Below are 15,059 nucleotides of genomic sequence, written 5' to 3'. Positions count from 1 at the left end.
ACGCAAAAACATAAGGATTAAGGGGATTAGTGAAGACTGTGCCCCAGGAGACCTGAAAGACAGAGCCTCCGCCATATTTGCTTTGTTGCTGGGCCCTGATAGAGCTACGTCTGTTGTGATTGAGCGTGTACACAGAGCCCTGAGGCCTAAACCTAGAGAGGGAGATCCACCTCGTGATGTCATTTGTGGCTTGCTATCCTTCCTAGACACGCAAGATATTTTGTCGGCTGCTCGGGCTAAGAAGGACCTTACATATGAATCTGACACCTTGTCCTTATACCAGGACCTCGCCCCTTCCACTCTTTTTAAACGGCGACAACTCAAACCTCTGCTAGAGACGCTTAGAGAACTAAATGTGGCCTACTCCTGGCTTTATCCGTTTGGCCTCTCCATACAGCATAAAGGAAAACGTATTATCGTTCAGACCCCTGCTGATTTGCCTAACGTCTGGAACCAGCTTAACATTACTCCTCTGGACATACCTTCATGGCTTCCCACGCCAGACTTGGCATCTCTACCTGATTTATCCTCCTGCCTGGCAGGGACCAGAATACACCGTGCTAAATCTCCTAAAGCCCGGCGTTCACTTCAACAATCTCGTTTGCTGACACCATGATTTCATGTTTCTAATGGCGGTGTCAGGACTTTCTGGACCCCTTCCATTCTTGGGTCTCTCTATGTGTTTAACCTGCCAATTGCTGGTTCATGTGCTTTTTCCTTTTCAGGTCTTATTTGATTTCTTTTTATTGATGATACCTGCTATCGCCGGGGAGCGGATACGACTATCTGCAGTATATTTCTTTCATGTTTTCCTTGTAGGTTTACAACTGCTGGAGGGTTATTGTCATATGGGGATTTGCATTACTTTACATTATGCTGTGTTATGTTGATTTCCTGTACCCAGCTTGCGGCATTCTCACTTGGTATGTGCTCTCATACTGGAAATCTTTAGCTTTCCTCCCCTCTTCTCCCCCATTCTGGTTGTATATGTATCAACGATTGTTTTTGACCGTTGGCACTTGGTTCTTTATTGCTGTTCATACTTATTCTACTGTGGGCCGGCAGGGTGCCGGTTGCACCAAGCTCTACATACTCCCTATTCAGACTTTCCCGGAAGTCAGTGACCTCCCGGAACGTCTGCACCTCCATAGAGTTGGGGGTAATCTCCTTATAGCTGTGCTCTTCAGGCTAGAGCACCCTTAGCAATTAGCTGCTCATTATAAGAGAGTTTTTTCAGCTCACTTTGTAGTTTTCTTGTCTTATTGTCTGTATCTGTCTACTGTCTACCCCTCTCCTCTTTATCTTTGTATTCCCTTTTGGCTCTTCCTTGTGTTATCCTCCTCTAACCCACCCTTCTACCCCTTCCCTTTCCCTTAGTAGTGGTATTCCGGTGCTCCTTTTGCTTGTCTTCCTACCAGGGCATGGCTCAGGTGACAGTCACATCACTTAATGCTCATGGGTTGAATTCTCCGGCTAAGAGGCACGGGGTCCTGCTCCTTCTGCGGAAGTTGCAGACTAAGATCCTTTTCCTGCAGGAAACTCACTTCAGGAGGGGTAGGATACCTAAGCTTCCGGTTAATTATTTTTCCCAATGGTTTCATAATGGTAGCGACTCCGGGGCTTCGAGAGGGGTGTCTATAGCCGTTCATCACTCTGTTCCCTTCACGTGTCTTAAGCAATATACTGACCTAGATGGTAGAGCCCTCTTTGTGAAGGGGAAAATCGCATCGGACACCTACACACTGGTGAACCTATATGTCCCTACATCGGGTCAGGTGGATTGGCTAGTCAAGACGTTTGAAACACTCCACTTGTTTGCTGAAGGTGAGATTATCTTGGGGGCTGATCTTAACTTGACGCTAAACCCTCTGTTGGATTCGTCCTCTGGTAGATCTCAGCTGTCGCAAAGGGCTTTGAGCAGGGTCTGTAAACTCTTCCAGGATTTGTCCTTGGTAGATATCTGGCGAACTCATCATCCCACCACCAAGGACTTCACCTTTTATTCTAATCCTCGATCCTCTTATCAAAGGTTGGATTACTTATTGCTTTCTAAGAATCTCTTGCACTGGTCCAGGAAGTCGCGTATTGGCCAGATCTCAATTTCAGATCACGCCCCGATTACCTGTGACATTAAACTAGTCCCTATCCCTAAACCAGAACTCACGTGGAAACTTAATGAGAGACTGCTTGACTCCCCAGACACGGTGGAGCATGTTTCCAAGCACATTAAAGAGTTCTTTGAAATTAATACTACTCCTGACACGAGTCCCACTATTGTTTGGGAAACACATAAGCATTATATCCGTGGGATATTGATCTCCCAGGGTGCTAGGTGGAAGAAGCTGCAACAACAGCAAATAGACTCCCTACTTACCCGTATCTCCACTCTGGAGAGAGCACATAAACTCTCACAGTCCATTTTGGATCTAGACAAGCTAAGTGCGCTCAGAACTGAGCTCAGAGATCTACTTTCTGCTAAAGCTTCTAAGCATTTCCTCAATTACAAACAAAATTTGTATGCACACGGAAACAAAGGGGGTCGGATGATGAGTTCGTTGATTAAGAAGGCTCAATCCAGGACCTACATCACCTCTATCAAACCTGACTTAGGCCCACTTCTTACATCCACCCCTGATATAGCTGAAGCCTTTAGACGCTACTATTTAGATCTGTACAACTTGGAGACCCCTGGCTCGCCCCCGGTGATTGACAAGACAGATGCGATCTCTGCTTTCCTCGCGCCCCTCAATCTCCCTAGACTAAGTGAAGAACAGGCAGAGACTTTGCTGGATCCTATTTCTGAGGACGAGGTTCGCACAGTGGTAAATTCCTTCCCTGCCCATAAGAGTCCGGGCCCAGATGGATATTCTCTGATTTATTATAAGACTTTCCTGAATTTGCTGTTATCTCCTCTTACCAAGTCCCTAAATGCAGCTTTGTCCGGGACACGTTTACCCAGCCAGGCATTGGAGGCACATATTACACTAATTGCAAAGGAGGGCAGAGATCCGCAGTTGTGCTCTAATTATCGCCCCATATCTTTGCTAAATTTAGATCTCAAATTTTGGGCGAAACTATTAGCCCTGCGGCTTCGGCCGCTTCTCCCACATCTACTTAGTGATGAGCAGGTTGGCTTCATTAAGAACCGAGAGGGGAGACTTAACACTCTCCGCCTTCTTCATGTCCTGAACCTGTCTAAGTCTTACCCAGATCCTCTTGTCCTTCTCGGTCTAGACGCCGAGAAGGCTTTCGACAGGGTCAGTTGGCTATTTATGCGTCTCTCCCTGGAGAAATTTGGTATTCCCCTGCCCTTCATTACAGCAGTTTTGTCTCTATACAATGGTCCATCGGCTAGGCTTAAGGTGAATAGCACACTGTCCAAGTCGTTCCCTATTAGTAACGGGACGAGGCAGGGGTGTCCATTATCCCCCTCCCTGTTTATTTTATCCTTGGAACCTTTCTTGCAGAGGGTTAGGGAACACCCGAGTATTGAAGGGGTGAACTTTAACGGGAGCTCTCTCCAATCCTTGGCCTTTGCAGATGACGTCCTCTTTTTGGTGTCAAACCCCGACACGGGCCTACAGGTGCTTCTGGACACTATTGAGGAGTTTGGCAGGCTTTCGAACTATAAAATAAACTTAGATAAATGTGACGTCTTGAATATTTCACTACCCTATTCTAGACAGGCGCTTTTGGCTGGATCTCTTCCCCTCCGGTGGGCGAGCTCCTCGATCAAGTATTTAGGAGTGAGGATCCCCCGCTCTGTATCTGAGTTGTATAGCTTAAATTTTGCTGCACTGTTACAGGATATCCAGTCCCAACTGAAGTCCTATGATATCCCTCTCATATCCTGGCTGGGTAGACGTAACTTGTTGCAAACATATATTACTCCTAAAATTTCATATGTTCTCAGAATGCTGCCTATTTTACTGCCCTCGTCTTTTTTTGTAACATTACGCTCTTTGTTTACGAAATTCTTATGGAAAGGTAAAAGACCCCGGTTATCTTATTCTGCTCTATGTAGGCGCAAACAGGAAGGAGGCTTAAATGTCCCAGATTTACAACAAACCTACGAAGCCATTCAATTGCACTTCTGGACTGAACTTGCTACAACCCCGCCTGAGTCCTCTCTGGGTAGACTCTTGACGACTACGTATGGTCCCTATTTCCTGGCAGACCTGTGGTCTTCGACTTCTTCTAAGCGAAAAAGTAGAAAAGTCTCTGTGCGTGATGTGGTTCTGGGGGGTGCTCTACAGATGTGGGAAAAGTTTAGACAAAGGATTGCTCCGGCTCCTTCCCTTTGTCTCCCGGCAGCACTGATACCTGAATGCCTTCCGGAGATTGCTCGACCCTTGGAGGATTTTTGGATGCTGCTTCTTAAGGTTCCTCTAGCTTCTTTTTGTGAGCAGGGAGGCTTGCCTCCTCCGGAAGAACTCCCACAAACGCCTGCTTTTGCTGACAGACGAAAAGTCCTTACCTTTCTTCATGTCTCCCATTACGCCACCTGCAAACGTCTCTTTGATTTAATTCCGGACTGGAAGAGAGGCCCCACGCCTTATGAGCAGATGTACTTTTTAGCGAGCACTAAGAAGTTTAAGGTCGCTACCTTTTTCCACAAAATAATTAGGCCTCCGACTACTACTAAACCCTTCTTTATCAATAGCTGGGAATTGGACTTAGGTGTTACGCTTACAGATGACTTGGTGAAGTTGGTTCTTGCCAGGTCTCATGGGATCTCCACATGTGTTAGACTCCAAGAAAACCACTATAAATTGTTATCACGGTGGTATCGCTCTCCCTCCTGGTTGCACTCACATGGCCTAATAGACTCAGACCTCTGTTGGCGGTGCGGCGGGGCTAGTGGGACTTTGTTACATATTTGGTGGACTTGTCCATCCATTCGGCAGTATTGGTCTGCGGTGGAGTCGAAGATCAAGTCACTTGGATTCGACACCTTTGAACTTACTCCTGCCATGCTTATTTTATTTACGCCAGTGCCACGACTCCAGCCACATGCACAGACTCTGGTATACCACCTACTTTCAGCTGCAAAACTGCAAATCCCATTACTATGGAAATCTTCACAGGTGCCTGTTTTTGCCCACTGGCTAGCAAAAGCCAATCAAATTGCGAGATTTGAGGAAATGATGAGTAGGACCAAGAGAAATCATAAGGTCTTTGTGAAAGTTTGGTCTCCCTGGTTAGAAAATCGTTAATACATCATGCAATAGATGTGGCGGTCCTTCCTGTTTGCGCCTATTACAATCTGGGGTATTATTTTATGGTCTGGTATAATGTAAACTGTGAAATTTTCGGTTTATCGCTACGATTTCCATTTCCCCCCTCCTTTCCCTCCCCTCCCCTCTTCCTTTTGTCTCTCCCTCTTGTCTCTTTCCTCCCTCCTTCTCTCTTCTTCTCTTTCTTCTTGTCGATATGTGTCTGTTGTTGTTCAAAAAACAAAAATTTTTTTATAAATGTTTATTGAACTCCAGATTCCTTTGCTACTTGCTGCTTGGGATGTTGGTGTGAGCTGCGCCTCCACCCCTCCCCCCAGTTTGATTTCAATATTATTTGTTGTCATCTTTGCTCTTGTTCAATAAACTTTGAATTAAAAAAAAAAAAAAAAAAAAAAATATGCTTGTGAGTGTTAATGTATTTAAGAATTGTATGTACACCATAAAATGCTTCCTTAAAATACTTCTATAAACATTATCTTTCAGAAATTGAGAAGCCCCTGCCATTACCCTGTAAATTCCACAGCAGAGCGTAGCCCATTGTATGGGACTATGGGTAATCTATGTTGGACAAGGTCACTGTGGTGGCTAAAGGGTGTGTACAAGTTGCAATTGAACCTAGATCCTGATGTCTACAGGGACCCAAATGTCTCTCTTTCACATAAAACCCCCACCAGGAATAGCAAAGATCAAAGGGGTCAAGGGATATGTTTTCATTGGGGTATAGGACCTTGAAGTAAGATCCAGATGAGGTTGTTGACTGCACTGACCAGTGGCGTACCTAAAGTTTTGTGGACCCCGGTGCAATCTTTTGTCAAGGCCCTCTACCTTATCCCTACAGTGAATTCTTGATAGTGATTAGAGATGAGCGAGTAGTATTCGAACAAGTAGGTATTCGATCGAATACTACAGTATTCGAAATACTCGTACTAGATCGAGTACCACTCGATATTCGAATGGAAAAGTTTGATGCAGAACCAGCGTTGATTGGCCAAATGCTATACAGTCATCCAATCAACGCTGGTTCTTCTCCTACCTTTAGAAGTCTTCTCCGTGCAGCTTCCCCGCAGCGTCTTCCGTCTCTGAATTCACTCTGATGCCTGGCAGAGTGAATTCAGAGCCGGAAGACGCTGCGGGGACGCTGCACGGAGAAGACTTCTCGGAGAATCCAGCCCAACCCTCACTCGTGGACTTGGTAAGTTAAATTTGATCGAATGTTGCCTACCCCTGAAACAAGCATTTTTCCCCCATAGAGTATAATAGGATTCGATATTCGATTCGAGTAGTTGAATATTGAGGGGCTACTCGAAACAAATATTGAATATCGAGTATTTAACTACTCGCTCATCTCTAATAGTGATGGTTACGGCAGGGGTGAACCTGCCCCTTTCGCCGCCCAAGGCGAACGACAGAAAGCCGCCCCCCCTTCCCCGGAGGAGGGGGCGGAGCGGAGGGGGGCGTGACGGTGAGGAGGGGCGGGGCTAAGCGAAGGGGCAGGGCTTAGCTGCGTTCTCAGGCAGAGAGCAGGCATGGAGAGGACCTGCTCTCTGCCTGAGCGTGAGGGGAGGCTGCTGGAGCAGCGCTGCTCCAGTGGCCTCCCCAATCCACCACTCGGTGCTAAGCCAGTCCAGGACAGCTTGTCCTGGACTGGCTTAGGTAAGCAAAAATGCCGTCCTCCCTGGGGCCCTGGCATAGCGCCGCCTGAAGCGGTCACTTCAGGTCGCCTCATGGGAGGTGCAGCACTGGGTTACGGGTACTGAGGAGTTTAATCCACCTTAGTATGGTTATGGTAATCTGTGGGTCTCCTTGGCTTAAGTGCCAGATGGAAGCTGCAATCTCATACTGATGCCAGTGCTTATGGCCCCCCTAAGGCTCCTGGGCTCTGATGCGATTGCACCCTCTGCACCCCCTTAAGTTACGTCCCTGGCACTGACCTTCAATATTGTAGGATTTGAAACAAAGGGAGTAATTCACAAAACAATAGGAAATTGCTATAAATTTCATTCTATAATATAAAAGTTCGCGAAAAGTTACACTAGATTTTAAGTTTCTGATCAGATGGAAAGAAGGAGAACCACAGATGCATAATATATTCCAATAATAAAATGTGCCTTTGCAAATAACTTTAAAACTGCGACTAAAACGTGGTAAAGAATTCAGTGTATGTTACAGATAATAATAGTTCTAAAAGCAGCGACAAAGAATTCAGTGTATTAAGAAAAAAACTTACCGAATCTGATGTATTCCTGTAGTTTTTGAAGCTGCGGCGCTTGCTGCCCTCTTATTTTCTGCATCATCTCTTGCCTTCTTTTTCTCTGGGTTCGGAGGGCATGGAAGGAAAACTGTGACAGACTTGAGGAAAGCCTGAACTGATGGCTGTTTCACTTGAATGAGAGGGCTGCTTGACACGACTGGATGATATATATCATGCTTTGCTTTCAGTACAGAGATCAACGATGTATCTATTGGTTGAACCTACAAGAATATTATAAAAGTTACAAATGGTTTTAGAACTGAAAAAGTAGAAATGTGCAGTGAGAATCTGACCGCTGCCGCGTTTGTAAGGAAATATAAAGCGAAAATTGCATTTATAGGCTTAGAAGAGAAAAAGATGAATTTGGACAATTTACCTTGGGAATGGACATAAACAAATGGCAATAACTGATATAATTTATCATTATCAGAATAGCGTCTATATGAAAATATATTCATTGCTTTCTCTTTATTATCCCACGTGAACACTGCCTTAAAACCCTCACGATTATGTAATATGAACAAACACTATGTGAGCCATATATATACCAGGTACTTGCAATGTACACTACTCTCTTCTGCTCCTAATGTCTTTGTAAATCAATCAATCTATCAAATAATATCCTCAGTGACCATGGAGTCTAGTTCTTAACCGTCCATTAGATAAGATAATAATTTATATGAGAGACTGGGAGAGATTAGAGTACCACCCATGAGGAACAGAAGCCCCACCCATGAGCTAGAAGCAGCAATAGCTTCTATTACTGGACTAAGATGGAAGGACCGATGCTTAAAATGGCTTCATGGGATTAGTGGGGTCTGCCTTTGTATAGTACCGGCTATGTTGGGATGCAGGTTTATCTCGTTCAAGTAAATACTCACCAAAGCCACTTCCAAGGGCATGGTGTACATTTAAATGGTGGGATGTCAAGAGTTAGACTCACGGTGATCTGATAGATCTGATATCGATAGCCTATGCTACAGATAAGACAACAATATTTCAATACTACAAAAACCCTTTAAACTAGGAGGCTGCAGAAAAGTAGAAAAAGAAGGTCATGTAGTAAAAAACAAATAAGTGTGCGTTCACAGGAAAGTGGTTCAATGGTTTGACTGAAAGTAGGAATGGTCTAATTTGTTACATTTTGCCAAATGTCCTGAAATTGTGATGCATTTTTCTGGTGTTAACTAGCCAAGTAATAAGAGGTGTAAAGTTAGTATGGGCAAACTAATAATGTGGCAGATTTATCATTCAGCAATATTGAAAATTAGGTTCAATGTATTTAAATGACATTTCCTTTACTATGACCTTATAGTTAAGAGTAGTCATTTAACATGGATTTTTACCATTATTATAGTATGAAATAGCACTGCATGTTGCTCTACGAGTATTGTTCATTGAGCCATTATGGTCAGGTGTTTTAGACTGTTTCACCCATCACTGAACTCCAGTATTTGCTTATGAAAGGGGGGAAAGCCCTGTTACATTGTTGTCTAGGATGCCAATGTGTTCCCTCCTCTCTTCTGTCTCATGCAGCATCTCTATGGAGTTCAAACTCTGGAAATTCTTCATTCAGATTAGGGTATGTTCACATTTGCGTTGTTTCATCCATTCTTCTGGTCTGTTACAGGACCAGAAAAATTTACTAAACAATAAAGACAATCCATAAAGTGATGGTCAACAATGGATCCAATGGGACCAACAATAATAGGGAGTTGGACTTTTTTTGTCCACGATTTCAGATGGGATCTGATGCAGGTGTGAATGTGGCCTTAGTGGATTGATACAGAATCATCATTATGACCTACTTCTATTAGTTGAATTCTGCATGTATTTATAATTACATGAGTATTGTTTAATATGTCCATGGTTGGAGATCTGTATTAGTGAGCTTTTTGTATGTATTATTATTTTAATAGAGTGTATGCACTTGATAAAGCAATAGCAATCCCGGAACGCGTAGTGCTTCTTCTTTCGAATAAAGAGTGAATTGTTTTCCAACTTCATGAAGTGAGACCTCTTTGCACACCTAAAGTGCGCGTCTTGTCCACCACGGGTGTTCCGCCCTTATTCTGCCTATATTGATACAGAATCTAGGCCTTGAGCTACATAGTTGATGAAGTTGGATAAAGACATTAGTCCATCAAGTCCAACCTATAACCCTACAATCCCTACAGTGTTGATCCAGGGGAAGGCAAAAAACCCCATGAGGCTCATGCCAATTGCCCTATTTCAGGGGAGAAAATTCCTTCCTGTAGTCTATATTCATGTTTGTTTGGAGAGCCTTGAATACTAGATATTGAGGGTAAAATCTACAACCTTGTTTCATTACCATGTAACCAACATACTCCATTACAGTCTTTGTAATTAAATGTTAAGATATGTGAAAATTTTCCATAACCCGTTATAATACATTGTATAAAATTACATTTTAAATTATCATTAACATAATTTCTGAACAGGGTATTACTGGTAGCTGGCTAACTGGTACAGTCTTATAGCGAATTCAACCGTTGTCTTCCCAACCCAAGGGGTTCATTTACTAAGTGTGAAATATGAACATTAACTATGATTTTTTTTTTTTTTAAACTGGAAACAACGTAGTTCATCTAGGAGATCAATTATCTAGAGGAGTCTTTATACCTGCAGATGGTGAAATCTGAGGTGCATACATAAAAGTCAGTATCTTGAAATACTTCCCCCTCTAAGGAGTACTTATCATTGCCTTCACATTACAATGATTCTACGTTGTAATAATGCCTTTCCCACTCTTGTCTCAAGGACTGCTGCTTTGGGAAATAACTCTTACGATTTATGTTCCAGATGTAACACATTTTAAAGAAAAGATTCAGATTCCAACTTACCTTAAACTGCACAATTACTGAAGAGCCGAAGCAGCCTGGGGGGTAATTTAAGGAAATCCGTGAATCCACGCTTAGCTTTAAAGATAATCCTTTTTTAAGAACAGTAAAATTCTCCTTCTTCAAACATGAAACCACAGAGAATGTGCCAAGTTTGTACACTTTAACCTCTGCAAAACTTCCCTGCAAACAAATGGCAGAACGTAGAAGGAAACCTAAATGTGATGCAAATATTATATTGCTGTGCATAACATTTAACTAAAAATATCATTAAAAGACTGGCGCAATAAGAAACACAAAGTGACCTAAAGAGAACTCGTCTGGAGGATGAAATCTACTGTTATAGTTTTGGAAATTAGCTGGTAAGAAAACAACACACGCTAAATAACAAGGACGCAAGGACTTCCTGATACTGGTAAACAAACAAGAACGTCGGTGACCTACAGAAGTAACAGTTTTAAGTTTGTTATTTGGCACACCTCAACGTGAGATTATGGAAGGTACTCTGCTTAAAGAATGCAGACACTTAAGGCTTCTTACGCACAGTCATGTTGATTTTACTCCCCACAAAACAACAAATCAGTAACATGCAAAACCTGTTCGCTTTGTAGTCATTCTGTAAACACTGATCCATCTAAAAAAAAAAATAACAGGCTGGAATTGATATATTAATATCGGCGAATTTGTAACACCAGAAATATGGACCAAAATAGGACAGTTTCTGAATTTTTACACTCCGCGTCCATAGAGGGATAGAAATGAATGGGTGAGTATGTTACACGCAATTATGTATCTGTAGTTACGGATAAGAAATGGAAAGATATCACGGTTGTGTACATGGGGCCTAAGGTTATATGATGTTAAATGGGTTGTCGGAGATCAGTCAAAATTGGGCACGGCCATAAAATAGCAAACAAAATAAAATAGCAACAAAGCATTACTCATTGCTCTAGCACTGCCACTTCAGTCCTTTTTGTTTAGTTTACTGGGTTGTAGCAATGTGTGACATTGACAGAACAGTCTAGCAATCATGGCTTACTTTTGTAAAAGTGTTTAACTTGTAATTGTCTAAAAATTTAGATATGTGTTCATAGGAAAATGTCTTTAAAGGGGTTGTCCCATCACAAGGATCCTATCTATACTGCTGGTTAATGTGGTTGTAAGACTTTTCCTGAATACATTGCTTCAGCAAAACTGCTTTGTTTGGCCACTATCTTACTTTATTCAATTCTTTGTGGCCACAGCCCTGACTTAGCTGCTCCTGAGTCAAATGATGCATCTGCTGCTCTCAGGGGGGAGGGAGGAGGGGCTAAGTGCAGGGAGCAAGCCTGTGTATCTAGCTATTCCTGTGTCTACACCACGTGACCTAGCTTCCTGTTAGCAGATAGGGGAGAGGAGCTGCTTTCATTTCTTCTGTTCTCCCAGTTATCAGGCTAGCTAATTCAATTGTGTTCATTATGGCAGAGACAGGCAGTCTCTGTATGTAACACAGAATGGAGTTGCTGCTGCCTGTACTTCATAGTCCAATGTGGGTGGGCGGAGCTACACGCGAATTTGGGGGTGGAGCTAAACGTCAGGTTGCCTGTGAAACCCCGCCCACCAAATGATGCAAGCAACCAGGAAGAAAGAAGATTTTACAAGAGTGAAGACTGCTGAGTATGTGAGGTGGGAATACCCCTTTAAGTGAATTACATTTTACTAGATGTTATAGGTAGAGATGGGTGAATCAATTAGTTTGTAACGAAACCCTCTTCTTTGAGATTTGTCTCGGGCTCACTAAAATGGCATTGTGTACTAAAACTACAAAAGAGACACGTGTATGACTTTCCTGGCATAAACTGACAACCAATAATGAGTGGTAGGTGAGAACATTCTGTCACAGTCAGAATATATATCGCTCTCTGCAAAGTGGAGAAGAGCCCTTTTGAGATAAAGAAAACTTGAGAACAGACGTGTTATTTATCACTGTATGATCCAAAGCAATTGCTCGATTTTCTAACAGAATTATAGAATAATAGGAGGAGAAGTTGAGCAAAGATGGATACATCACAGGAGTGGAGGGAGGAAGAATTTCTGCATTGCACTGTGTGAGCTTGTGACTGGACAGTTAACTATTTATTTGCCAATATTCTAATTTTGTTTTCAGTGATGTTAGTGAGAAATGTTTTGTTAAAGTGCTGTAACTAATTTAAGGGTATTTTTTGGTTACCTAATATACTACAAACTGCTGTTGTAACAGCAAAACACTGACACAGATTGTGCTACTCTGAAAAATCTGTTTGTTAAGCACATTTCCCCAAAAAACATATAATTTTTGGAATGTTTTAAAGGTTCAAATCAGTGGCGTAACTACCACCATAGCAGCGGTAGTAGCTGCCACAGGGCCCGGGACATTAGGGGCCCGGTGACAGCTGCTACTGCTGCTATCATTATGCTCGGAGGTCTTTTCGGACCCCCGAGTATAATGATCGGGGCCCCCTGTTGGTGGAATACTTTCCACCAACAGGGGGCCCCGAAGCTGCAGCAACGGCTGAGACACAGGAGCTGCATGCAGGTCTGGCTCCTGTCAGCGCTGCAGGACGTTCCCCCTCTCTCCCCCCTCCCTTTCTCTGCTGTCCTCTGCCCACCAATGAGAGGAGGAGGCGGGGCTTATCCCTGCCGTCCTGCACAGAAGAGAAGAGGAAGAAGCTGCTCCAGGAAAATGAAACTGAAGCTACACAGGTACGTACTGGGGTTACTATACTTATTACTATCAGGCATTTGGGGGGATTACTTGTGTTTTAGTAACTCCATGTGCCTCATAGTAATAGCAGTTAACCCCATCATCTCCCTCACATTAACCCCTGTTTGCCTCACCATAAGAGTTACTGATATGTGAGACATATGGGGGTAATAGTAATGAAGATACTTTATTATTACCTCCACGTCTCTCACATATCAGTAACTCTTATGTGAGGTACACAAGGCTTAATGTGAGGGACATGATAGGGTTAACTGTTATTAATATGAGGCACATGGAGTTACTAAATTGTAATGCACAGGACCAGATTTTTTTTTATCCACAATTTGTCCTGGTATAGCGGTCAGCGGTGACAGTATTTAGTCCTGTAGGGGCCACTAAGGGACATAATACTGTGTGCAGGGGGCCACTATTGGGTATAATACTGTGTGCAGGGGCCACTAAGGGACATAATACTGTGTGCAGGGGCCACTAAGGGACATAATACTGTGTGCAGGGGACACTATGGGACATAATAGAGCGCGCAGGAATGCGTAGGAGGGACTCAGTCGAGATCTTCGGTGTCGGGGGGGCCCCATGTCAAAAGTTCGCCACGGGGCCCCGCCATTCCTAGTTACGCCACTGGTTCAAATGCGTATAAGGAAGTGGAAACTCAATGTATGGTTAAACTAGGAGTTTATACCCACTGTTTACCTTATGTTTTTCCATAGACATAAATGTCACTTTCACTTATGTATAACTTTGGTTGTGTTTTCCTTAGAGAGCTAGAATTTGGATAGAAAGGGACTTAGGAGCCCTACCAGTGTTATATACTATGTTTTAAGCCGATTTAAGCTATAGTTTATTATTCAACAAAAACAAATATTTGGACTGAGCCACCTGAACCCAAAACAAATCTTTAGAGGTCCATCCATCTCTAATTAAGGGGAACCTGTTTCATTTAAAGTGAAGTCTAATCTGCAGAGCGCTAGAGCAGCAGGAACTCAGTAGAGTGAAATATACTCTTACCTTGTACTCTCCATGATGTCCTTCTAAAGAATTGGGTGTTAAATAACTGGACTGGACTTTTTCATCAATGATTTTTACCATTACATCCTTATAGCTTCCTCTGTAATGACTATTGAATGGAATTGAAATACAAATTGGGAAAGGTATATTAAGGTGACCATTGCAGGTTGATATATTCAACACATTGCTGACCAATTCTTGTGAATCCGAAACCACTAAAGAGCTAATGTCATCTACAAATCTGCACTGTAGCTTCTGCAGAATAGAAGGAGGTGCTTTAATAAAGCAGGCAAGTCTTTCTTCACCGATCTCCTCATCTTGTAGCAAAAATCTGTAGCAAAACAAAAAAGCAGAATTACAAAGCAGGTTGGACTAAGCAATCTATTGACAGCACAAATACCCACAAATTTCCCATAAACAAAACCAGATTTACATTTGGAGATAATTAAAAGTTAATCATTTTGATAAGTTTTAAACATTTCCTCTTGACAATCTAAGTGATGACTTTTGTCTTTTATGGATAATATGGATAGATGAATGCAGGAACTTTCCATGGCCTGGATCTTGTCAGAAATCCAACCATGATTTCTTTATTGTGGCCAGGTTTTCACGCAAGGACACTTCATGCATGAGAAGATAACCAAGCAATAGTAAGACAATCTTGACTCCATTTCTGACCAGTCCCAGACCATAGCTACATTCAAGGCTGTGTCCATTGGAAACCTATCAATACCGTACAAAAGACTGTCACCACTAAGAAGGTTAGAGAAAATCTTTAAAGAAGACCTCTCATCACCACCACTCATTTAACTTCTTAGCATCTGTTATTAGGCGCTGCTCCAGTGATTGCAGCGCAGTTGGAATTTTCTCTCTAGCCATCACCATCCCCAAGCAACAAGGGACGCTAGTTATGGTGCCTGATCTATTTCAGCTCTGTAATGTCAGAAGGGTGGTGTCAGGAA

General features: G+C 42.8%; 1 protein-coding gene across 1 annotated transcript in view; it reads right to left on the bottom strand.

Annotated features, from left to right (window-relative positions):
• DTHD1 (death domain containing 1) overlaps window positions 1–15,059 on the bottom strand; it is a 53,670-nt gene that overhangs the window by 27,377 nt on the left and 11,234 nt on the right. The window contains exons 3-5 of the mRNA XM_075287579.1: window positions 14,098–14,428; window positions 10,353–10,532; window positions 7,465–7,709 (exon numbers count right to left, since the gene is read on the bottom strand). Of these exons, the coding sequence (XP_075143680.1) occupies window positions 7,465–7,709; window positions 10,353–10,532; window positions 14,098–14,428 (756 nt within the window). The remainder of the gene's footprint in view (window positions 1–7,464; window positions 7,710–10,352; window positions 10,533–14,097; window positions 14,429–15,059) is intronic.

Source organism: Leptodactylus fuscus, chromosome 1, assembly GCF_031893055.1.
Source record: "Leptodactylus fuscus isolate aLepFus1 chromosome 1, aLepFus1.hap2, whole genome shotgun sequence".
Classification (NCBI taxonomy): domain Eukaryota; kingdom Metazoa; phylum Chordata; class Amphibia; order Anura; family Leptodactylidae; genus Leptodactylus; species Leptodactylus fuscus.
Note: the sequence above shows the minus strand (reverse complement) of the source record. Positions and strands in the feature narration are given on the sequence as shown.